The sequence below is a fragment of the Ahaetulla prasina genome, chromosome 6 (genome assembly GCF_028640845.1).
Source record: "Ahaetulla prasina isolate Xishuangbanna chromosome 6, ASM2864084v1, whole genome shotgun sequence".
Classification (NCBI taxonomy): Eukaryota; Metazoa; Chordata; class Lepidosauria; order Squamata; family Colubridae; genus Ahaetulla; species Ahaetulla prasina.
This window is the reverse complement of record NC_080544.1, coordinates 33746661-33770854: the sequence shown is the minus strand read 5'-3', so window position 1 is coordinate 33770854 and position 24194 is coordinate 33746661. Positions and strand designations below refer to the sequence as shown.

Here is a 24194-nt window from a genome sequence, read left to right as displayed (position 1 = left end):
CAATTTGTTATCATAATGACAAAAAAAATTTCTAAGCCAAACATTCAAAAAATAATTGTTGTCAGTGTTTTAATTCTATGCTTAGTAGTTACTACCTAGTGGTTTTATTTTGCTTTGCCTGAATGAAATTATTTCCTCTAATGAATATTAGAAAGATGAACATTTCTCTTTTTCTTTAAATAGAAGTAAAACACTCCCAAATGGGAAACAGAATGTGGGACACTGGTGATATAAGTTCTAGATACCGTATTTTTCAGAGTATCAGATGCATCTTTTTTCCCCAAAAAAGAGGGTGAAAATCTGGGCTTATACTCCGAATGTAACCCCGTCCAGCTTCTCAAACGGAGGTTTCAGAGGCTGAAAAAAGCATCAAAAATGAAGCTTCAGAAAAAAAGCCCCCAAACAGAGCTTCAGAGGCTTTTTTTCCTGAAGCTGTTTCAGAGGCTTTCAGAGACATAAAAAAAAGCAAAAAAACCACACCTTTTTTCTTATTTTCCTCCCCAAAAACTAAGGTTCATCTTATACTCTGGTGCATCTTATACTCCCAAAAATACGGTATTTCCTAAAGCATTTTGAACAGTTGTTTTCAGCACTTTTTGTCTGACCAATGCGTATAACACAGAGCTGGGTTTCAGCAGGTTCTGACCAGTTCTGGAGAACCGGTAGTGGAAATTTTGAGTAGTTCAGAGAACCGGTAGTAAAAGTTCTGACTGGCCCCGGCCCCATCTATTCTCTGCCTCCCAATTCCCAGCTGATCAAGGAAATGGGGATTTTGCAATATCCTTCCCCTGGAGTGGGGTGGGAATGGAGATTTTACAGTATCCTTCCCCTGCCACGCTCACCAAACCACGGCTACCAAGCCATGCCCATAGAACCAGTAGTAAAAAAATTTGAAACCCACCACTGGTATAACATGCAATTTTGTACAATGTTTCAGAAACTGGACATCAGACATGGGTCAGGTAGGACTTATACATAAATAAAAGTCATTGATAAAATTACTTTTATTGTTAGATCCAACTCTTTTGGTTACTTTTACTGGTGCAAATACTCTGCCTTCAAGAAGAACACAGTCACTGACTACTTCAGAGCCACCTAGTTTAATGCCTGGTGTCTCTTCACCTGTAAGACCACAGTCTTCTCCCGTGATATTACCATCAATAAAAAGCCCACCAAGGTAAGAAGAAAGCAGTTTTTTTTTAGCCTGTTATGAGTGTTGAGTATAAGTTTGGCTTTTTCTTTGAAGTGTATCATCCATGCTTTTAAAAAAGGCTTTTATTATCTGAGAAACTGATTGTTGGCAGCTTTCTTAAATTATCACTTGTAATAAAATTGTATTCATGGGTGTACAGAAACTTAGATTTTGGGGATCATGGGAATTCGCCATAAAAATATCTTTTATACAACATTAGAATTGATTTCTATTAAAATATATAATCTGTTCTACAAGTAAAGGAACTAATTGTCTGGTTTCATTCTAAGAATAGGATGTCATTTTTATAGCATTTCAAGTTTAGTTGTTCGATTGAATTATCTATTCAGCCATATAACTTGATCATCTTTGAACAAATCATTGCCTACCTTACCACATAAGATATAGTAAAAAATAAAAATGGAGTAGTCTATGTGCACCAAGCTGAGTCTTCTAAAATAAAGGGAGAGGAGAGAAGAGGATGAGATGAGATAAGATAAGCTTTATTGTCACTTTTTATATTATATCACTGTATTAAAGATTAAATAAATCAATATAGTTTCCTTCTTTAATCAGGTCATTAAAATTGGCTTTGTAAAGATGATATGTCTAGAGTACAATATTATTGCATTTTACAATATTATAATAATTATACAACTGCTTTTACATAAACTTATAATCCAATATACTCAATTCAATTTTTTTAGCACCTGGAGCAGTAGTAGCTGGCATGGAAGAAGTAAAGGAGGATTGAAAGGCTTCCAGACCTGCATGGCTTCTGATAGCAATATGAGTTTTGTTGAATTTGTAGAGCTCTTCAAGTCTTTCAGGTAACAACTACTGTTTTTTTCCACACAGGCAGATTCAGTTTACATAACTGAAAAAAAATACATAATAAAAATATTCCATATATTACAGCGTTCGAAGCCGCAAAGATCTCAAGGATCTTTTCGATACCTATGCCATACCGTGCAATCGTCTGAGTCCTGATTCAGCTCCACTGTATACTTCCCTGAAGATTGATGAAAATACAAATGGCCTCCAGCCTGATTTAGGTAAAAGTGAACAATGTGATAGCAGACTGGCTTTACATCTGCGTTGCCTGTGACAGTTGTAATTCCAATGCAGATAGTCCTCGCTTAATGATGTGGTTGTAATGTGCAATGACATGTGACCACATCACTTAGCGATAATAAAACTGGCAGCCTTGTTGTCATCATTAAGCAAGGATTGTGGATCGTTATGTGAGGGCCTTACATGCCCAGGATTTGAAACTTCCTGGTTACTTCCAACAAACACTGGGGAAGCTGGCAGGAAGCTGGAAGTCCCAGCCATGAGAAGCCTTTCTTTACGTGGTTGGCAAGCAGTATGGAAGGCAGGATGAGTGTGAGTGCACTTGCCCTGCTGGTTGGGAGCTCCTCGAGAGAAAAATTGACAGGAGCAAGAGTAATTTACTGGAATGACTTACGACCTCCTGCTGGCTTCCCCATTGACTTTGCTTGTGGAAGCTGGTAGTGAAGGTTGCAAATGACAATCGTGTGACCACAGGGATGTTGCAGCATCATAACTGTGAACTGGTTGCCAAGTGCCTAGATTTGTGATCATGACCATGGGAACACTGCTGTGGCTGCAATTGCGAGGACTCATCATAAATTCCCCTTGCTCAGTGCCACTGTAACTTTGAGCAGTTGCTGAACAAGTGGTCGTTCAGTGAGGATTATCTGTAATAAAAATGTATTCTTGTTGGCCAAATATTTCTTTTTTTATATATAAAAATATATATAGTACAATGCATTGAGAGGTAAATCACATTATAACATTTCAATATTACTAATATATTTCCAAATCATGTAAATCATGGACTTAGTAATTTTCTTCAAATCATGGATTCAGCAAACTATTCTCCAAATATTATTGACTGTTTAAAGACTTGGAGGAAAAAAAGACTTAACTATTCTATGAATGTTCTGATTGTGCTTTTAACCTTTCAGATTTATTAACGAGGAACATATCAGATTTGGGCTTGTTCATTAAGAATAGGCAGCAATTGTCAGACAACCAGCGACAAATATCGGCTGCTATTGCTGCCGCAAGCATTGTTACTAATGGCACCGGAGTAGAGAGCACATCTTTGGGAGTATTTGGTGTGGGAATACAGCAGCTGAATGATTTCTTAGTCAATTGCCAAGGAGAGCACTATACTTATGACGAAATCCTCAGTGTTATTCAGGTAGGTAATGCAGGCTTTTTAAAGTGCATATGTTTAATTTTTTTTCACATTGCTTTTTAAGCCCTCCTTACTAAGTCTCTATGTGTATGGCAAATGAAGCTTGACTAAACAAAAGTCAGTTAACATGTCAACTTTCTAACCCAAACTTGGTGTTTTTAATAATTTAACTGATTATTATGGTGGAATTATTATTATGATTATTATGGTGAGGCAGTGGCAAACCATTTCTGAAAACGTGGCCATAAACCTTCCAGAACTCATCCATGTCGCAATAGCACTTAGACTTATATACCTCTTCATAGTGCTTCACAGCCCTCTCTAAGCAGTTTACAGCAGTTTGCCCTCAACAATCTGGGTCCTCATTTTACTGACCTCGGAAGGATAGAAGGCTGAGTCAACCTTCAGCCAGTGAGAATTGAACTGCAGGCAGTCAACAGAATTAGCCTGCAATGCTGCATTCTAACCACTGCGCTCCTAGTCACCTAGTGTTAAAATTGCCTTGAAGGCATCTAATACCACCCCCAGTGTTCATATCACTTGATGGCATGGAAGTAGGTTAACATAGAATATAGATAAAGGTAAAAGTTCCCCTCGCACATATATGCTAGTCATTCCCGACTCTAGGGGGTGGTGCTCATCTCCGTTTCAAAGCTGAAGAGCCAGCGCTGTCAGAAGACATCTCCGTGGTCATGTGGCTGGCATGACTAAATGCCAAAGGTGCACGGAACACTGTTACCTTCCCACCAAAGGTGGTCCCTATTTTTCTACTTGCATTTTTTACATGCTTTCGAACTGCTAGGTTGGCAGAAGCTGGGACTAGTAACGGGAGCTTACCCCATTATGCAGCACTAGGGATTCGAACCGCTGAACTGCCCACCTTTCGATCAACAAGCTCAGCATCTTAGCCATTAAGCCACCACGTCCCCTAACATAGAACATACAGGGGACTAAAAGTAGTGATGTACAAAAATGTAATACTGATTCCTTGTTTAATGTTTTCATCCTCCAGCACCTTCCCCTCCACCAGTTTTCTTCTGGCTAGGTTTGAAGGCCAGACATGGCTAAGATGAATTTTGTGGGAAGGGAAATATTGATCTCTGCATGGTTGGAAATGGACAAATAAGAGTTGTATTATTCTCTTCTAGTCTCTGCTTTTCCACTTGATGTTTATGTCCAGTGCTGCCTTTCCTTTTTAGATGCCATGCTAATATACAGCTTAATTTGAAAAACCTATTTATAACAGTAACAGAGTTGGAAGGGACCTTGGAGGTCATCTAGTCCAACCCCCTTCTCACGCAGGAGACCTATACTAGGGATTCGAACCGCCGAACTGACAAGCTCAGCATCTTAGCCACTGAGCCACCACGTCCCCTAACATAGAACATACAGGGGACTAAAAGTAGTGATGTACAAAAATGTAATACTGATTCCTTGTTTAATGTTTTCATCCTCCAGCACCTTCCCCTCCACCAGTTTTCTTCTGGCTAGGTTTGAAGGCCAGACATGGCTAAGATGAATTTTGTGGGAAGGGAAATATTGATCTCTGCATGGTTGGAAATGGACAAATAAGAGTTGTATTATTCTCTTCTAGTCTCTGCTTTTCCACTTGATGTTTATGTCCAGTGCTGCCTTTCCTTTTTAGATGCCATGCTAATATACAGCTTAATTTGAAAAACCTATTTATAACAGTAACAGATTTGGAAGGGAACTTGGAGGTCATCTAGTCCAACCTCCTTCTCACGCAGGAGACCTATACTAGGGATTCGAACCGCCGAATTGCCGACCTTTCTGATCGACAAGCTCAGCGTCTTAGCCACTGAGCCACCTAGCCACATCTAATTAGCTGTGTCAATTGTGTATTGCATTTATTTATATGTAAAAACTGAATCAAAATGAATGATTGTTACATCTATTAATTTTCACCATTTCTCATTCTACCATTATAGAAGTTTGAACCAAGCATCAGTATGTGTCAGCAGGGATTAATGTCATTTGAAGGATTCACACGGTAATTATCTTTGGATATTCCAACATACAGTCCAGATGCTTTATGCAACTGTTATAAATCTTAAAAATCTATATCTTAGGTTTCTGATGGATAAAGATAATTTTGCCTGCATGAATAATGAATCTCAAGAGAACATAGAAGATTTGCAGTTTCCATTGTCATATTATTACATTGAATCTTCACACAATACATATCTCACGGGACATCAGCTTAAAGGAGAATCTTCAGTAGAACTTTACAGCCAGGTATACAAAGTCAATCTGCTGTCTCCTTTTTTTTCAAAAAGTATTTGTTTATTAAGTCAAAGAAGCTTGACCTTTCACATGTTCCTAGTCGTGACTTGTAAAACATAGGAAAATAAGATGTGTGGGAAAGCAGTTTGTATGCACAGTTGTGCTCCGATGCTTTTTTTATATTTATATATTTATGCTTTGTTCTGAGTTTTCATTTGAGAGTCATAGAATTTAGACACTAGCCAGTCTGATCTAAACTGCTAAAATTAGACTTTCCCACAGGAAAGACTGAGCTAATATGTTGTTTCATTTAGATGTCAAGGCACCATTCAGAATAATGTAAGTTGTGCTGAAAAGATGATGAGTTTGTAGCAAAATTATTACTCGAGAGAATGCAGCTTCTAAGAATATTATATAATATTTTAGACACACTTTCCAGAGATTCAGCTTGATTTAGGTGCATGTTGAAGGTCCATGAAATTTAAAAGAACTCCAGAACCATCTCACTTATTCTGTGTAGCTATTAATAAACACTTTGCTAGCATTGAATAAAATGCTTCCTGGTTTAGCTGCAATAGATACTTCAGAGTATAGGTAGTCCTTGCTGAATGACTGGTCGCTTAGTGACTATTCAAAGTTATGACAGATCTACTTATGATCTGTTTTTGAAGTTCTGGAGTGCCACATCTCCCCCATGGTCATGGGGTTGTATTTTGGGCATTTGGCAATCACTTCACATTTACAGCCGTTTGCCGTGTCCTCTGGTCACATGACTGCAATTTTCAGCAAGTTTTACTGATTTCCAGGATTTATTTCCAGTTTCCAGCAAAAAAAAAAATCCAATTGGAGAAAATGTACTAACAACCCCAGGGTTCACTTAAAGACTACAATATTCTCTTAAACATTGTGATGTTTAATGACCACAGTGTTCGCTTAATGACCACTGCAAAAAAGCTTGTAAAATTAGATATGTGACAGATTGTAACTTGCTTAATTTTTTTTTTCTTTTAAACATTTATATCCCACCCTTCTCCAAAGACTCAGGGCGGCTTACAGTGTATAAGGCAATAGTCTCATTCTATTTGTATATTTTTTACAAAGTCAACTTATTGCCCCCCCAACAATCTGGGTCCTCATTTATATAATAATAATTTATATAATAATTTATGATCAGGCTCAGTTATGATCATAAATTGAGGATTAGCCATAGCAGTTTTTAGAATTGCCAATCAAATGGCATTGCACAATGATTCTATCTTTCTCTTCCTTTCTCTCTCTCCCATTAATGGATTTTTGTCCTAAAATAAAAGATAGAATTAGTTCTGGGGAATCAGCTAGATCCTCAGTCCAATTTGCATAAAAAGAGCCCAATAAAATTTCATTTGGAAACTTTCTTGACGTGCATGCCAAAAGAAGATCCATGCATCCCAAACCAAAGTTAATTTCTACATTTATTTTTCCAGATGTACTTAAAATCTATAATATGTGAATTTGTTTCTAAAATAGAAGAAGCTCATAAAAGTCTGTATCTGCTTTACATTTTGTTTGTGTGCAAACCAGGATCTGTAATGGGAAAGTTTTGAATATTATAGTAAAATAAATCCTGCATAAATTTTTAAAAAGGAATAACCATCTCCTTGTTGTACTTTTAACAGCTTCTTTTGTTCAGAAAACACAAGCATGCTCTTTGGGGAATTCTGGGAGTTGAAGCAACATCTTCGAGTTGCTAACACTCTTTATAGGATCAATACATTATCGTGCTTTTCTGTATTACAGATTTTATTACAAGGTTGTCGGAGTGTGGAATTAGACTGCTGGGATGGTGATGATGGCATGCCTGTAATTTATCACGGACATACACTCACTACCAAAATAGCTTTTAAGGTATATGCAATTTATAATAGTATCTTCCAGAATATAAGTTAATTTGACAGAAGAGTATATTGTTGACTAGGCAAATGACTATACTAAGCTTCTTCAGGCATATGAGATCAAAAACATTGAAATTGTGATTATGACTGCGCCTTAATCAGAAGACTTTCAAACTCATTTAAGTTTCCCTAAAATTTGCGTTCCTCTTTTGGTTTAGAGCAGGGGTGTCAAACATGCATTGTCACGTTGTCATCACATGACGTATCGTGATTTTTTTCCCTTTGCTAAAATGGGTGTGGGTGTGGCCAGCATGTGATGCATCTGGCCCGCAGATCGCGAGTTTGACGCCCCTGGTTTAGAGACAACATACTAAGACTTCCCTTAGTAATTTGTGGGACAAAGTATTGTGCTTGTTAACTGTGATCGGGGAATGCTATAATTCTGATTGTTTTTTTTTTATTATTACAGGAAGTAGTTGAAGCTATTGATCGCAATGCTTTCATCACTTCAGATATGCCAGTCATCATATCTATTGAGAACCATTGTTCTTTGCCACAGCAACGAAAGATGGCTGACATTTTCAAGGTGGGTTACAAGACTATTATATTCACATCAGATTTAACAAGCCAAGCTATTAATGTAATCATTAATACATGCTCTGGTTTCTCTTCAGATCGTATAAATCTTTCGCCTTTTACTATTAACATAATCATTAATACATATGTATAATTCCTTTTCTCCTACTCTGTTTCTCTTAAGTTAGAAATTGAAGTTAATTATTTTTTTAAATGTATCCTAACAAGGACACTATGAATAATAGCTTCCCGATAAGAGAAGATTTGAAATTAACTTTTAAAACATAGCTTTAAATGTCGCCATGGCTCTGTGGTTAAAGACACTTGAGCTTGTCAGCTGGAAAGTTTAAGACCTGAGCATGTGTGATGGGGTGAGTTCCCGTTACTTGCTCCATCTACTGCCTACTTAGCAGTTCGAAAACATGCAAATGCAAGTAGATAAATAGATACCACCTCAGTGGGAAGGTAATAGTGTTCTGTGCACTCAGTGTATAGTCATGCTGGCCACATGACCACGGAAATGTCTTCAGACAATGCTGGCTCCCTCGGCTAAGAAACAGATATGAGCACCGCCCTCTATCTAGGGTCAGGCACAACTGAAAAGGAGAAATTTTTACCTATTCCTTTTGGCTTCTTTGCTTGCTAGGAAGCTAATAATAATAATAATAATAATAATAATTTTTATGGTTTTGACAAAAACAAAACCATCCTTACTGCATTTTCAGGAAGCCATAAACTACATATTCTGTCTCAATCAGTTCAATTGATTATAATTGGATGAATTGATTTGTATTTTTAATCTTACTATATTAATGCTGTATGCTATTCAGAGCATATCTATTTTCATAACAAACTGTATAGAAATAATCATAGCATGTTATTATTAACTGCAGAATCCTAACTTTATAGCCATGAGTCATTGAATATGATAAGGGTAGCAAATAAATTTAATAGTAAATAAATACTCAAGCAAAAAAAAAAGGAGCTAAATGCAGGTATATAAAGCTTGTATGTAACCTGGTTTATTAAAATCAAAATTGGATTGTCTGAAGGGGGATTAACAACATCATTCATAACTAATATATTTTATTATGTTGATATTCCAGAATACATTTGGGGATAAACTGGTAACTAAATTTTTATTTGAAAGTGACTTTTCTGATGACCCATTGCTACCTTCTCCCCATCAATTAAGAAGAAAAATTCTGCTTAAAAATAAGAAGCTCAAAGCACATCAAACTCCAGTGGATATATTAAAGCAAAAGGTAAGATTTAAATTAACCACAGACACTCCACTTTGGGCCACTGCAATGTTTTAAGAATAAAATTTGAATTTAAAGAATAAAAGGCAGTTTTATTTGGAGCCACTAACTTCTTGCAACTCTACCTTTAACACCATCAAACAACAATTTCTACTATTCCAGTTCCTTGAGAAGGACATGATAGGTGGAAAACCCAGTCTAAACATCTGGCTGACTGTGGACCAGCTATAATAATAATTCGAAGAAGAAAAAAAAAATTGGAAGAATATCTGAAAGGCAGTGAAGAAGTTGTTTTGAAGCTAGTACACCATGAAGGTTTACTGAGTACCGAAGAGACCAAATGTTCTGCAATAAAGACCAAATGAAGAATAGAAAAGAGACATCGCAAGACAAAATATTACGTGGCCAGTACATAAATAAAATAACAGGCAAAGCAGATAACAACAAGACCTGGCAATGGATAAGAGCAGGAAGATTGAAGAAAGAGACAGAGTGGCTAATTCTGGCTGTAAAAGACTAAGCTTTAAGAACAAATACATATAAACCAGAATTGAGAAAACCGTAACAGTTAGCAAGCCTCTGCAAATAAGCTTATGAAAAGGTAGACTCCCTTCCTTGTCTGGTGTAGCCAAGAGGAAGATTTTAAAAGCTTTTCCACTGAGCAGCCACAATTTGACATATCTAAACTTAACAAAACTGTGATTAATTTTAACATCAGTTCCAAAGAAGATATCTTAAAGCCACGATGTATGAAAATGGTTTAAAGAATAGAATAGAACAGAACAGAAAAGAACAGAAAAGAATAGAATAGAATAGAATAGAATTTTTTATTGGCCAAGTGTGATTGGACACACAAGGAATTTGTCTTGATGCGTATGCTCTCAGTGTACATAAAAGAAAAGATACCTTCATCAAGATGAGCTACAGATCTGAGCTTTATAACTTAGTAAAATGTTCTTTGAAAACAAAAACAAAACTCCCTCACTCCTTTAAGTTATAGTGGATGAAAAGTATTTCAAACCACATGTGCTTAAAATATAGCCAGTGATCAGTGCAAATGTGTATCTTATGTAATGAAGATTATTTTGCATGAAGACTGGAATACATAGATGCCCAATGGGAGGTTTTTATATATATAAATACCACATCTTGGCATGGAATATTTTGTTCTAGTGTTGTTGTGGTCTGTAAGCAGCCTACAGAGCTGGCAACGGAGTCAGACAGTGATGAGGCTGAGGTAAGGTCAGGGCCATTAGGAAGTGAGGTGCGGACTCCAGAGCCTCCAGAGACTGATAGTAGTGAGGCAGAGGAAGAGGAGGAGCCTGTTCCTAATGCACGCATGAGAAGAGCTGCCAGAAGGCAAGAGCAGCTCAAGCAGAGAGGACAACTCGGGAGTAGGGCCAAGAGACAATTAGCTCCTCCCATAAGGCTTAAAACAGACCAGCACCGGCATTTCAGCTTTGCCAGAAAACAAAGTTGTAGCTGCATCTTCTGCTTCGTCTTCGTCTTCTGCTTTGTCTACGTCTTTGTTTTTGTGGCTTCTGGACATTTGCCAGGAAGGGCCTTTGGCAGTTTGCCTAATTGGACCAAGATTTGTGAGATAACTGAGGGATTTGTGTTGGGAGGCACTTGTTTTACTTTGAGTTGAACGATGCTGGGAATGAAGCAATTCCCAGCTGTTCGAATAAAATTTGTTTGTTTTTCCACGGACTAAGTTTATTATTTCCTACTTGGGCCTGGGTCACAACAAGCGTTTCTTTAATGACAAAAAAGATGTGTTTACTGCTGCAGTAAAAGATTCAAGCTATATAAATGGCTTACATTCATGTCATTAGAGGCAGCTAGTCTACGCATGCAATAGCAATAGCAATAGCACTTAGACTTATATACAGTTTCATAGTGCTTTACAGCCCTCTCTAAGTGGTTTACAGAGAGTCAGCATATTTTCTCCCACAATTTGGGTCCTCATTTTACCAACCTCAGAAGGATGGAAGGCTGAGTCAACCCTGAATGGTGAAGATCAAACTATTGGCAGTGGGCAAAGTTAGCCTGCAATACTGCATTCTAACCACTGCACCACCACGGAACCAATATTTGTGCAGCTGACCTCCTCTGTTAAATAAATGTAAGTGTTATTCCAAGTGTACGGAGGCTTATATGTCTACTAAGACCTTATTGATAGTTCAGTGGAAAGAGTAATGCAGTAGGAAGTGCGAGGTGGTGTGGATTTCCATGGATAAATGGGAATATAAAAAAAGATTGCATATAACTAGGTGGTGGAGGATGAAGATAGAGGACCTGTTGCTATTTTCTAACTGTGTATCCTGTCACACTTTAAAAATCTTATTTGATGCTGCAGGCTCATCAGCTGGCATACATGCAGGCTCAGGCAACCAATGGTAACCACGCTGGAAATCTTTCCACTGCTAATGAAGAAGAGGAAGATGAAGAAGATGAATACGATTATGACTATGAGTCCTTGTCTGATGGTAAATGAACACACTTGCATGTAATGTTGCATTTTTCAGATTTATGACAGGTTCAAAGTTTTGGTCATAGCTATTCTTGAAATTCCTGGGTCAAGGAATAAATAAAATATACCTATGTCAAAATACAGTACAATCAATAATAGTATTAGTAGTAGTAGTAATCCAGGTTCTTGGAAAGGACTTGGTAGGTGGACAAAAAATGCCAAAGCTAGTCTGAACATCTATCTGGCTGACCATAATTCACAGAATCTCTTCAGACCACCACCACCACAGGACTGGTATGTTCTGATACAGTGAATGCAAATCTTTAAATAAAGCTGAATTGGTGACTTCATGGATACCTCTCAAGCTCCATTTTTTTGCTGCGATGGCCTCCTCCAGCCCTCTGCCAAGTGAAAACGCATGCGGCCCTCCTGGGCTCCATTTTAGCTGGCAGCGGGCTGTAGGACATCAAGCTGGCCATGCCTACCTCAGCCACACTCACTCAGCCCCCGAGGTCAAACACAACAGTGTTGCGGCCCTCAATGAAATCGAGTTTGACATCCCTGCTCTATTGTTTTCTTGACAACATTATGGACTTTTTTTCTAGTTTTCTCCAAGTTAAGTACTAACCCAAGTTATCTTTTTGAAATTAATCTGTCAAGTTTTCTGTAATTCCTAGAAGTTTGCTGGTTAAGGTAGAGTGATTTAAATCAGGGATCTCCAACCTTGGCAACTTGAAGACTTGTGGATTCCAACTCAGCTTTGCTGGCTGAGGAATTCTGGGAGTTGGAGTCCACAGGTCTTAAGTTGCCAAGATTGGAGACCCCTGATTTAAAGCATTTCCTAATATTCGCTTCTGGTAATAGAAACCACTTTGTGTAAAGTACTGGGAAAATAATGGTATGAAATGTCAGTCTGTCTAGAGTTCATCTAAATCTTAGTTAAATCTTAGTTAAATAAACCTTTAGTATTGAAAGCTCTTCAGTTTAACGTTTTCAGACCTTTGCGTATATTACATTGAAGGCTTTAATTTTAATGAGTCCTTCGGGAGAAGGGCGGTATAAAAATCAAATAAATAAAATAAAATAAATTTAAATGATAATGACAAGGCAGTGAACAAATATCTCAGAAGGTGTCCTATGATTAAAACAAAATGATCAATCATTTCTAATTTCAGTGTTCTGCTATGCAAAGCAGCTCAGTGCTTAGATAACTTACTGCCTATCTTACACCTCATTGAGAGCTGATTGAGCAGTTGAATATAATTAAAAAAGTTAAATTAGAATGCACAATATACAACATAACTAATGAGTTACAGAAGCAAATATTAATATGCTGTTGGTTATTTTCTTGCATGATGTAAAGAATTTGCTGATTCATCCCCGGTGTAGACTCTTCTGTAGCTAATATGATGAAATTACCTGCCTGATAAGTTAACATCACAATCTCTATGCATTTTTACGAAATAAGCTCCATTGCATCTAGTCATTGTCATAAAAGTGTGTTATAAGACTGTCTCTTACCTGATTCCCATCTTTGCTAAATACTCATACTAAGAAGTCCGTTCTTCTCTGATTTTCCAACAACTTTGGATACAAAGGCCAATTGCTTGCCTTTGTGTTCCCTTTTATAAAATATTTCTACTGAGGTTTCCTTGAAGCAGTTCTTTAAATGTTTGCGTTAACATGATAATTCTACCTAGTCTGAATGTTATGTTCATTTATCTTTCAATTCCTTTTACTTTTATTTCTTTTCTGACTGTTTTCATAGCTGATGTCCTTAATGCTTCCCCTGCTGCTAACAGCCAGGAAGGTAAAAACCCCTCGATCAAACATTTTAACTGCATGAATGACATCATTGCATTTCTGAGCAATTTAGAATGTGTGCTTTGAATGCATTTTTTCACTGATTAGTTAAATTCAACTGTATATTTCCTTAATTTTCTTTTCCTGCTTTGGAGCTTATAGTATTTGCAGATACTGCACTTTTCTTATTCATACATGTTGAGAGTGAAAGAGGCTTTTGGGCACCTATATGGTTTAAAGTATGCAATATAGTTTGCTATTTGAGTAAGTGAATGAATGAATGAATGAATGAATGAATGAATGAATGAATGTTAATAGGCACCTCAGTTCCTTGTCACACGCCTGCTTGAGTATGTGCAACAAGAGTGCTGTGCAACAAGTATTTAAAACATGTAAGTTTTTGGAAAATTGCATCAGATTGCTTTTGCCCATACACAGTAATTTGTAATAATTTATAACATATTACAGGTAGTCCTGAACTTACTATAGTTCACTTAGTGACTGTTCAAAGTTACAACGGCACTGAAAACAGTGACTTTCACATTCACAACTCCTGCAAATGCTATATAAGCCCCAACCTTCCCCCTGATCATGTACCTTCAAAATTCAGAGGCTTGGCAACTGGTTCATACTCATGACCATTGCTGTGTCCCAAGGTCATGTGATCCCCTTTTGCAACCGCCTGACAATCAAAGTTAATGGGGAAGCCAGGTTCACTTAACAACCATGTTACTAACTTAACAACAACAACATTTAACAACTGTGGCAAGAAAGATTGTAAAAATGGGACAAAACTCATTTAACAAATGTCTAATTTAACCACAGATATTTTGGGCCCAATTGTGGCCATAAGTTGAGGACTACCTGTAATGCACAGATGCATAACTGGAAAAATCTGCTTTCTTTCTTTAAGGAAATGTTTGTTGCTGAACTCGGTTAGAATAGGAGATTATTCTGACTCACAGAATAGTAGTAGGGAACTAAACATTATTTGGCTGGTTAATCTCCATTCAGATAATATCCCATAACATTCACTTGAAATAAAAAAATTCCCTTTCAGAAACTTCAATCAGATATTACTTGCTTTCCAGATAACATTTTGGAAGACCGACCTGAGAATAAATTAACCATTGATAAACTTCAGTTTGAATTTGGTGAAGAAAGCGCCAAGAGAATTAAAAAGACTGATAGCACTGTGTGCAACGCTAAAGGAAAGGTAGTATTTAGTTTTTTCCTCCAAACTTATATCTATCCTAAAAGAGGCTTAGGTTCACTTAACAATCATGGGAGCAGAAATTTATTAAGAAACTACTTTTTAAAAAAAGCTTTTTAAAGATGTCAATATATTATAACTTTTGTGATTAGCAAATAACTGTGACTTCGATAATATGGTTATTTATATTCTTAAATTTTCAACACAACGATAAAGGTGGTTAAAATAAAACATAGAAAAAATGGCTAGTTGTAATATCTTCATCATAATATATGAAGTCCTCTTTTTATTTGTGATGTGTTTTTCTCGGTTTGTCTCATTCAGAAGGAAATTTAAATATTTTGACCTGCCATTATTTCTAGTTGCCCCTAATAAAGGATGTTTCAGGATGTAAAATGATAACCATTGATTCTAGACATAAACTTCAAATGTCCGATTTTAGAATTCCAAGGTTCTAAGATGTTATGTATAAACTTGCACTTTTGATCTGTTTAAGATGCTGATTCTCAGGCTTTTGTTGCTGCTGGTTGATCTTTAACCCAAATTAGTTGTATTAAGTTTAGCTAAATCACTTTTGATCAATTGAACTCAAAAGTGGGTTGCAGCAGCACTCAAAATTTGGGGTGGGTGAGTGATGACTTCTGTCTCTTACTTGGGTATCAATTTAATAAACTACATCTGGTGTGCACCTAGTTGTCACATTAGGGTGCTTTGTAATTTGATAGATATGGTCTGCCATATGTTAACTTTTTATACTCTTCTATACCCGTGTAATCTTTTTACCTTGCCTTTTCAGATTCTCAGTTTTTATTTTTAATATGAGTGTGTGTATGTGAATATGTGTATACAGTATATAATATATGTATGTACATGTGTACACATTATATAATATATATATGTGAGTGTGAAATGTAAGTATATTTTGTATCTTCCAGCTTTTAGATGTTCATCTTTTATTCAGATAGATAGATAGATAGATAGATCATTCTAAAATATTTCTGCTTCTTTTAAATGATTGTATCCCAAGACTTTATGCTGATCTACTACTATAATGAAAGTTTATTTGATTTGATGTAGGTTTATGATATGGAACTGAGTGAAGAATTTTATCTTTCCCAAAATAAAAAAGAAAGTAGACAGATAGCACCAGAACTCTCTGATCTTGTCATCTACTGTCAGGCTGTGAAATTCCCTGGTAAGTACATTGTCCTGACTGGCTTTGGCTGTTTAAATTCATTTGCATCGATTTGATTTTATTGTATTTTTTTAAATTGTTTGATTTTATATGATGGGACTATTAGAACTCAACTGTTGTTTTTTGAACAAAGAGTAAGTTTCAGTTCTAATTCTGTGGGACATTAGGCCTGTCAGGTTTTTCAAAGGTGATCCCCTTCCTTCCTTCCTTCCTTCCTTCCTTCCTCCCCTCCCTCCCTCCCTCCCTCTTTCTCTTTTCCTTTCCAAGAAGCATTCTTTCTAGGCATTGCTTTTTCCACTCTCTACCCACCAGTTCATGTACAGAAAGGCATCACAGACAAGTCTTCCTTTCAGTAGAGATTTGGCTGTAGTCCAACAGGGGAACTAAAAAAGAGGGGTTATCTTGGGATAGGAGCACAAACAGGAAATTGGAGCAGAGAAAGAATAGACAAGTTGCAATAAATGGACCAGCAGGCATTCCATAATAAATAGGGTGGGAGGGGAAAAAGGGGCCTATGGCAAGAATAACATTGTTGAAGTTTTAAAAGATATGATGAATGATCTAATAATGCTGTGCATGGAAATGAAGATTATTTTGTATCTTAGTAGTACAGTAGATTTTAAAATACTGCCTAGGACGTACTATTAGCTTATAAAAAGTTTCTCTACCTGTTTCCTTTTTGTCATTTTGTTTTCCTTTGGCGAAGTTGATCGTCCCAAAATTATTTATAACCAGTTACCTCACAATATGTCAAGCGTATATTTGTGCCCTAGAACAGAATAGTTCACAGTGAAATAAGGAAAAATGATGAAATAATCTGTATTTTGTTCAGTGATCTTGCAACTTAAATAAATCTGATACATAAAGGTATTTTACATATTTGCATTGAAAAGCTCCCTTTTGAGCAAAAAGACATTTTCAGTTGTGCTAGGATCAATTTAGATCAATTTCCCGGTACTATTGTATTTCTCTTCCCCAAATTAAATCTTCACTATTTTTGTTCCAGAGAATTTCAGAATCTTACAGAATTCGATTTTGATGCTATTTATCAAAGAGGGGTATGGAAATGTAGATAATGCAGTTTCGCAAGCAGAAATCCCCAAATGGAACTTAGAATCCAAGCCATAAGATTTCTGAAAGCATAACTAATACACTAATTAGCAGAGCAGTTGATAAATCATTACGAGCAGTGGTGAAATCCAATTTTTTCTCCTGTACGCTGCTTAGAGAGTCCAAAGCAATGGGTTGTTAACTTCAGCTGATTGGCCAGAGACTGAGTTGATTTTGTTTAAACACGCCTCCTCTTCCTGCTTAGCTCCAGTTTATTAACTCAGTCGGCCATAGAGAGACTACCTCCTTTAGCTCCATTGCTTTGACTCTTCAGTCAGCATATTTGGACCTTAAATTAAAAGAAAAAAATTCTCAAACCTCTACAAAAAAAAACCCAAAAACAAACAAAAACGTTTTCTTTATTATTCCTTGCTGCTGGGAGCCTGAAATGAGCTGAGCTGCTAGAGCAACGGCGGCCATTTTTTGGGGTCATTTTGCCGAATCCAAGCCTCGCAGGATTGTCCGGACTGCCTGGGACATTGCTGGACCTTCAAAATTGTGAGTTGCAGCCAGCAGAGCGCAGGAGAAGCCGTGGTATCGGCTTCGCGCTTGCAGGGGTGGAGAAAGATCCGTGTTGTCGGATGCAAGCTCCCCCTGCCAATGCTGCGGTGACTAGGTGCCTGAGAAGCAGTGGTGTCTGCTTCGCGCCATAAATTTTGGGACCCCCCCCCTTGCACCCCTCCATGCATCTTAAAGGCACTTTTGAAGCCGTGGTGTTGGCTTGGTGCTAATCAGCCCTTTTCCTCTCATCTCATTCCAGGATTCTTGAATCGGGCCTATAGTGACTTGAAAATTTATTTGAGGCTTCCACTGACTCCAGGCCTCTATTCCAAAATGGCGGACCACAGCAGGTCTTCTTCCCAGGCTTCTTGCTCACCCTCCCAGGGACACCATTCCAATGTGGCCCCAGCCCCTCATAGAAGCAGATCCAAATCTAGGGTACCTTCTACCAAAACCAAATCTTCTGCCTCATCATACCTCTGCTGCTGCAGAAAGGGATGCCTTAAGAAGGCAGCGTGCCCTGGATAGGCAATTTGATAAGGCCAAACAAAAATTAGCAGAGGATTGCAGGGAACATCCTGTCCCCCCAGTGGGCATCAGAGAATCTACCTCACCTCAGCAGACTGAGGCTTTTCATCAGCCCCTGTTAAACCAGCCTGGATGGTCCCCCACTCTCCCAAGTGGTTCAGGAGAAAACCAGGAGACAGTCACTGCAGTATTTGGGGACACTTCCAGACCCATGCCAGAACCACCTCATCAGCTACCTTCTGCCACCTTTACCCCCACAGCAGCGGGGACCCTTCAGAGAGAGGGCAGCAATCCTAGTATTCCTCAGGACATACGCCATCTTATTATTCAAACTATTTCTCAAGGCATTGATTCAGCCTTTACTCAGAGAGGTTTTCCAGCCCCTTTTCCAACTGGATCTTCAGGCCAGAGATCCCACTCTGAAAACCATCATACCAGACAACGCGTTCAACGCACACGTTCTCCCACCCCTTCCCACCACAGTGAAGATTCCTTTTTGGGGGAAAAAGAAGACATGGCAGATTTTAACTTATCAGAGGATGAGGAATCTGCCCCAGACAAGCCTGCACCCATTGGGCTTTTTCGCCATGAACTTTTTTATACCTTATTACACAAGGCCAAAATCACAGCCAACATGGGGGTTGCTTCACGCCAATTGGAAGGTGTTTCAGATCTGACCCCACCAAATTCCTTTTCACTGAACCAGTTTCAGAGCAACGGGTAATTCCATCACCTAAGCTCTTCTTAGACATCATTCAGCGTCAATGGGGTCACCCAGGTACCATTCCCACCCCTAGTGGTTCAGACAAGAAAATGTACACAACAGATCAGGAGCTCGAGGACCTTCTTAAGGTTCCAACCATAGATACCCCCGTAGCCACCTTGGCCTCCTCCTCCAACATAATTCCTTCAGATGCAGCAGAGGGACTTCGAACCGAGGATCGCAGGGCGGAATTCTCCACCCGTAAGACCCACCAAGCGGCTGCATGGGCCATTAGATCAGCCACAGCAGCCTCATTCTTCGCAAGGACCTCTTTACTCTGGCTTAGGCAAATGCAAGCAAGAATTCCTCAAGAGGATTCCATATTGCATCAGGACATAAATAAATTGGTAGCAGCTGCTGAATTCACTGCTGATGCCACCCTTAATTCGGCAAAATTTGCATCTCGAGCCCTTGCCTCCAACATCACTTCCAGAAGATTGCTTTGGCTCAGACAATGGCAAGCCGACATGAAAACCAAGTGGCGGTTGGCAGCTGCCCCATTCAAGGGCGGTTCCCTCTTTGGGGAGGCCCTAGACCCAATTTTAGTCGAAGGGAAGGACAAGCGGAAGGTCCTCCCTTATATGTCCAGAAGATTCGACAGACGGGCTCCTCTCCCCTATCGCAGGCAGCCCTTTCGTTCCCAGGATCCCAGGTTTCAATCTCCGGCTTACCAACAATCCTTCCAGTTGCCCCCCGATAGAGCACCTGACAGACAGTCTTTCTGAGACAGGTCCAGACAAACACAGGCCAGACGCCCCTTCCGTGGATCCGGTTTCCGGCCTTATCGCAGAAACAAATGACTATACCAATCAGGATCCTATCGGCGGTCGCCTCGCCAAATTCGCTTCCATTTGGCACAACACGACCACCGACGCCTGGGTGCTCCAGACACTCACACTAGGCCAAACTCTCGAATTCAATTCCGAACCCCCAAGGAGGTTCATCCAGTGCTCCATTCCCAAGGAGTCCACCAAAAGGGCTCAAATGGAAGCAGAGATTCAGCACCTGCTGTCCATCAGGGCCATAGAACCGGTATCCCTACCTCATCAGGGGACCAGCTTCTATTCCATTCTATTCTTAGTAGAGAAGAAATCAGGAGGAAGCAGAGCCATCCTGGACCTAAAACAACTATTTGCACATCAAGTATCGCAGATTCAAGATGCACTCCCTCAGTTCAATTTTGGGAAGCATTCAGAAAGGGAGATTATCTAACATCCATCGACCTCAAAGAGGCCTATTTACATGTGCCCATCAGGCCAGCCCACAGACACTTTCTCAGGTTCAGCTATGCAGGGGCCCATTTTCAATACAGGGCTCTTCCCTTCGGCCTCTCATCTGCTCCTCGCACCTTCACCAAGATTTTGGATGCAGTGGCGGCCCACCTACGGTCAATTCCCATCCGAATACAGTGTTACCTGGACAATATATTAATCCAGTCGTTTTCCTTCCAACAGGCACTACTGGACTAACAGGTAACGATTCAAACCCTACAGGGTCACGGATTCTCTGTGAACAGAGAAAAGAGCCATCTGGTGCCATCACTCGACATAGTCCATCTGGGGGCGAGAATCAACACCAGATCTTGCCAGGTGTTCCTCTCTCGAGACAGTTTCAACAACATCAGAGACTTGATAAAGAAGGTAAGGGCACTCAGACAGGTCCCACTATCCTTGCTATCCCAGTTACTGGGAAAGATGGTGTCTTGTCTTGCAATCGTTCCCTGGGCACACCTCCACTCACGACCCTTACAATGGTTACTTCTGCCAAACCAAAGGGCAGGCACCAGTCATACAGAAACCAGGATCCTCCTGCCCCCAAAGGTCAGGAAATCCCTGCAGTGGTGGATGTCCCCAGAAACTAGCAAAAGGCTGCTCGTTTCTGGAACATCACCGCCTCGTCCTTACCACGGACGCAAGTCTCTACGGCTGGGGTGCTCATCTCCTAGATCAGATGACCCAGGGTTGCTGGACTCCCAACGAGCTCAAAAACGACATAAATTGGTTGGAACTGAGGGAAGCCCATCTGGCTCTAAGACACTTCCGAGCACAGTTAGCGGGCCATCATGTGTTGTTATTGATGGACAACATAACCACAAAGGTTCATGTAAACCGTCAGGGGGGAACCCGCTCTCGCCTCCTGATGAATGAGGCAGCAGCGATGGGCCTGTGGGCAGAAAGGCATCTTCTATCACTACAGGCAGCACACATATCTGGAGTCGCCAACACACAAGCGGATTGGCTGAGCAGGACCACCATCGACCAATCAGAGTGGCAACTAAATCCGGATCTGTTTCTTTCCATCACGAACAAATTCGGCCTGCCCATAATAGATCTTTTTGCCAGCCTGACCAACAACCAACTGCCCAGATTCTTCTCCAGGTTCCACACCCCAGGAGCAGAAGGAACAGATGCCCTACGATGTCAGTGGCCCTGGGGTCTTCTTTATGCCTTTCCTCCGACTCCCCTTCTGCCAAGGGTCATTCAGAAGATCTTGGAACAGAAGGCGGAGGTCCTCCTCATAGCCCCTTACTGGCCTTGTCGGAGTTGGTTTGCGAATCTGATGAGCCTATCCATCACTCCACATTGGCGAATTCCATCAGATCAGATTTCACTACGCCAAGGAGCCATTCTTCATCCAGAGCCTCAATGTTATCAACTAGCTGCCTGGCACTTGGCCGGGAGATCCTAAGGAAGGAAAAGCATTCCGTGGGGGTCATCTCCACCCTCCTGGCTTCTAGATGCCCATCCACAACGCGTATTTATGAGACCACGTGGTCATCCTTCCACCACTGGTGTCTTAGACATCAAATAGTCCCCACTTCTGCTTCTATTCAGCAGATCCTCCAATTCCTCCAGGATGGATTGGACAAAGGCTTGGCCACCAACACTATCCGTCAGCAGGTTGCAGCTCTTGCCACTGTCCTTTTCTGTGACGGGACCTCCACACTTTCTCAACATCCCTGTATCCGCCGTTTCTTAAGGGGAGCCTATAATCTGCGTCCCCCTCCGGTCCACAGGTATCCGACCTGGGATCTAACCCTGGTCCTTCAGATGCTTACTTCATCCCCTTTCGAACCCTTGAGCTCCTCCAGCCTCAAGATCTTAACCTTTAAAGTAGCTTTTCTCATAGCCATAACCTCTGCCCGCAGGATCTCCGAAATGGCTGCTCTATCAGTCAGGAAGGACTTATGCATTTTTCACCCTAACAAAGTCATTCTCCGTTTAGACCCTACATTCCTTCTAAAAATAAACACGTGGTTCCATAGGTCTCAGGAGGTCATCTTGCCGGACTTCTGCCCTCATCCCAAACATCCTTCAGAGCGTCGATGGCACACGCTGGATGTACGCAGGGCCTTACGTATCTACCTCGACAGAACAGCTCCATTTAGGAAGACAGAATCCTTGTTTGTTTCATTTCAACCAAGGGTTCTGGGCACCAAAGTATCTCCATCCACCATAGGCAGGTGGATAAAAGCCTGTATTTCCATGGTCTACGACCAGCAGAAACACCATCTTCCAGGCCGCATCGCGGCTCATTCCACCTCCAGTGCAGCTACCACAGCCGCCTGGGCCACTCAAGCCTCTATCTTGGACATCTGCAGAGCGGCCACATGGGCCTCTCCCTCGCCCTTTATCAAAAACTACAAGATGGACCAATTTGCCTCAGCCAAGGCCTCATTCGGACGGAGGGTCCTGCAGCGAGTTCTTCCTGCCGCTGACAATTTGGATTCCTCTGTTCCCCACCCTAGGGATATTTAGCTTGGGTATATCCCATTGCTTTGGACTCTCTAAGCAGCGTACAGGAGAAGGAACATTGGCTTACCTGAAGGTTCCTTCTAAGTACGCTGTGTGAGAGTCCAACCCAGCCCTATGTTCCTTTATTGTTTTCTTTGTTCTATGCAGGGGTCTGGAGGTTCTTGGTCCATTTCCAGTTCCCAATTGAGTTCATCTTCTCAAGTACCGGTTCTTCATTAATAAACTGGAGCTAAGCAGGAAGAGGAGGCGTGTTTAAACAAAATCAACTCAGTCTCTGGCCAATCAGCTGAAGTTAACAACCCATTGCTTTGGACTCTCACACAGCGTACTTAGAAGGAACCTTCAGGTAAGCCAATGTTCCTTTTACTACCGGTTCTGTGGGCATGGCTTGATGGGCATGGTGTGGCTTGGTGGGTGTGGCAGGGGAAGGATACTGCAAAATCTCAATTCCCACCCCACCCCAGAGGAAGGATATTGCAAAATCCCCATTCCCACCCCACTCCAGGGTGAAGGATATTGCAAAATCCCCATTCCCACCCCACTTGGGCCAGCCAGAGGTAGTATTTGCCAGTTCTCCAAAGTGCTCAAAATTTCCGCTACCGGTTCTCCAGAACCTGTCAGAACCTGCTAGATTTCACCCCTGATTAAGAGCCCATAGGGCCCCTTTGGTATGTGAACTGACAAAACTCAGGAAGCTGTTGACAGTTTCAAAAGCTGAGAAATGATAAAAACATGTCCACACTAATTTTTTACCATCTATCTATTATATTTTTATGGGAAAAGGCTTATCAACTCTAAATCCATCTGGTTCTAGCCGAGGGAAGGAAAGAAAGAGCCGGAAATCCATTTTTGGTAACAGTCCAGGAAGACTGAGCCCAGGAGAGCCACCCATACTTGGAAAAGCATCTGGAAAAGGTACTGTCAGAATTCCTTGATCAATTCCACAGGAGGCTCCATAACTCAACATGCATGCCTCAATTGCTTATTAAAAAATTAAATGTGAGACTCTGTATGGGCAGTGCTCATCCTATGGAAGGACCTGGTATAAGATTAGAAGTAATTTCCTACAAATTAACAAACTTTTTTTATTATTCAAAAGGCAATTGGACTTTTTCTTTTAACCTTTTGAGAAAAAGCACCTTTGGTACAACCATGACCTGGATGATTGAAAATCTCCAAAGATATTTAACAAACTGGAATTAGATCCCTGTATTGGGCCACTGGAAATATCAGTACCATCATCTTTTAACGACCTCATAATCCCTTGCGCAACTGAATGGAGCTGAGTGTTTACTGGCTGGATGCCCTTCGTGTCGCCAATGCGGAGGTTCATGTCAGCAGATGTAATCTCAATAAGCCCAGAGAGAGAAATATCTGCCTCTATCTAGGATCCAACTCACAGTCTCCCGATTGTGAGGTGAGAGTTCCACCTCTAGGCTACCGCACCACTCACTGGAAATATCAGTATGATTATTTTTAAT

At 40.2% G+C, this 24194-nt stretch overlaps 1 protein-coding gene across 1 annotated transcript in view; it reads left to right on the top strand.

Moving 5' to 3' along the window:
- The window catches only part of PLCE1 (phospholipase C epsilon 1), a 156226-nt gene that overhangs the window by 109149 nt on the left and 22883 nt on the right, over positions 1-24194 (top strand). Inside the window, exons 13-26 of the mRNA XM_058189459.1 lie at positions 1015-1177; positions 1900-2022; positions 2111-2247; positions 3184-3422; positions 5369-5430; positions 5510-5675; positions 7440-7547; positions 8004-8120; positions 9217-9375; positions 11732-11861; positions 13614-13655; positions 14740-14864; positions 15939-16056; positions 23497-23628. Of these exons, the coding sequence (XP_058045442.1) occupies positions 1015-1177; positions 1900-2022; positions 2111-2247; positions 3184-3422; positions 5369-5430; positions 5510-5675; positions 7440-7547; positions 8004-8120; positions 9217-9375; positions 11732-11861; positions 13614-13655; positions 14740-14864; positions 15939-16056; positions 23497-23628 (1821 nt within the window). The remainder of the gene's footprint in view (positions 1-1014; positions 1178-1899; positions 2023-2110; positions 2248-3183; positions 3423-5368; positions 5431-5509; positions 5676-7439; positions 7548-8003; positions 8121-9216; positions 9376-11731; positions 11862-13613; positions 13656-14739; positions 14865-15938; positions 16057-23496; positions 23629-24194) is intronic.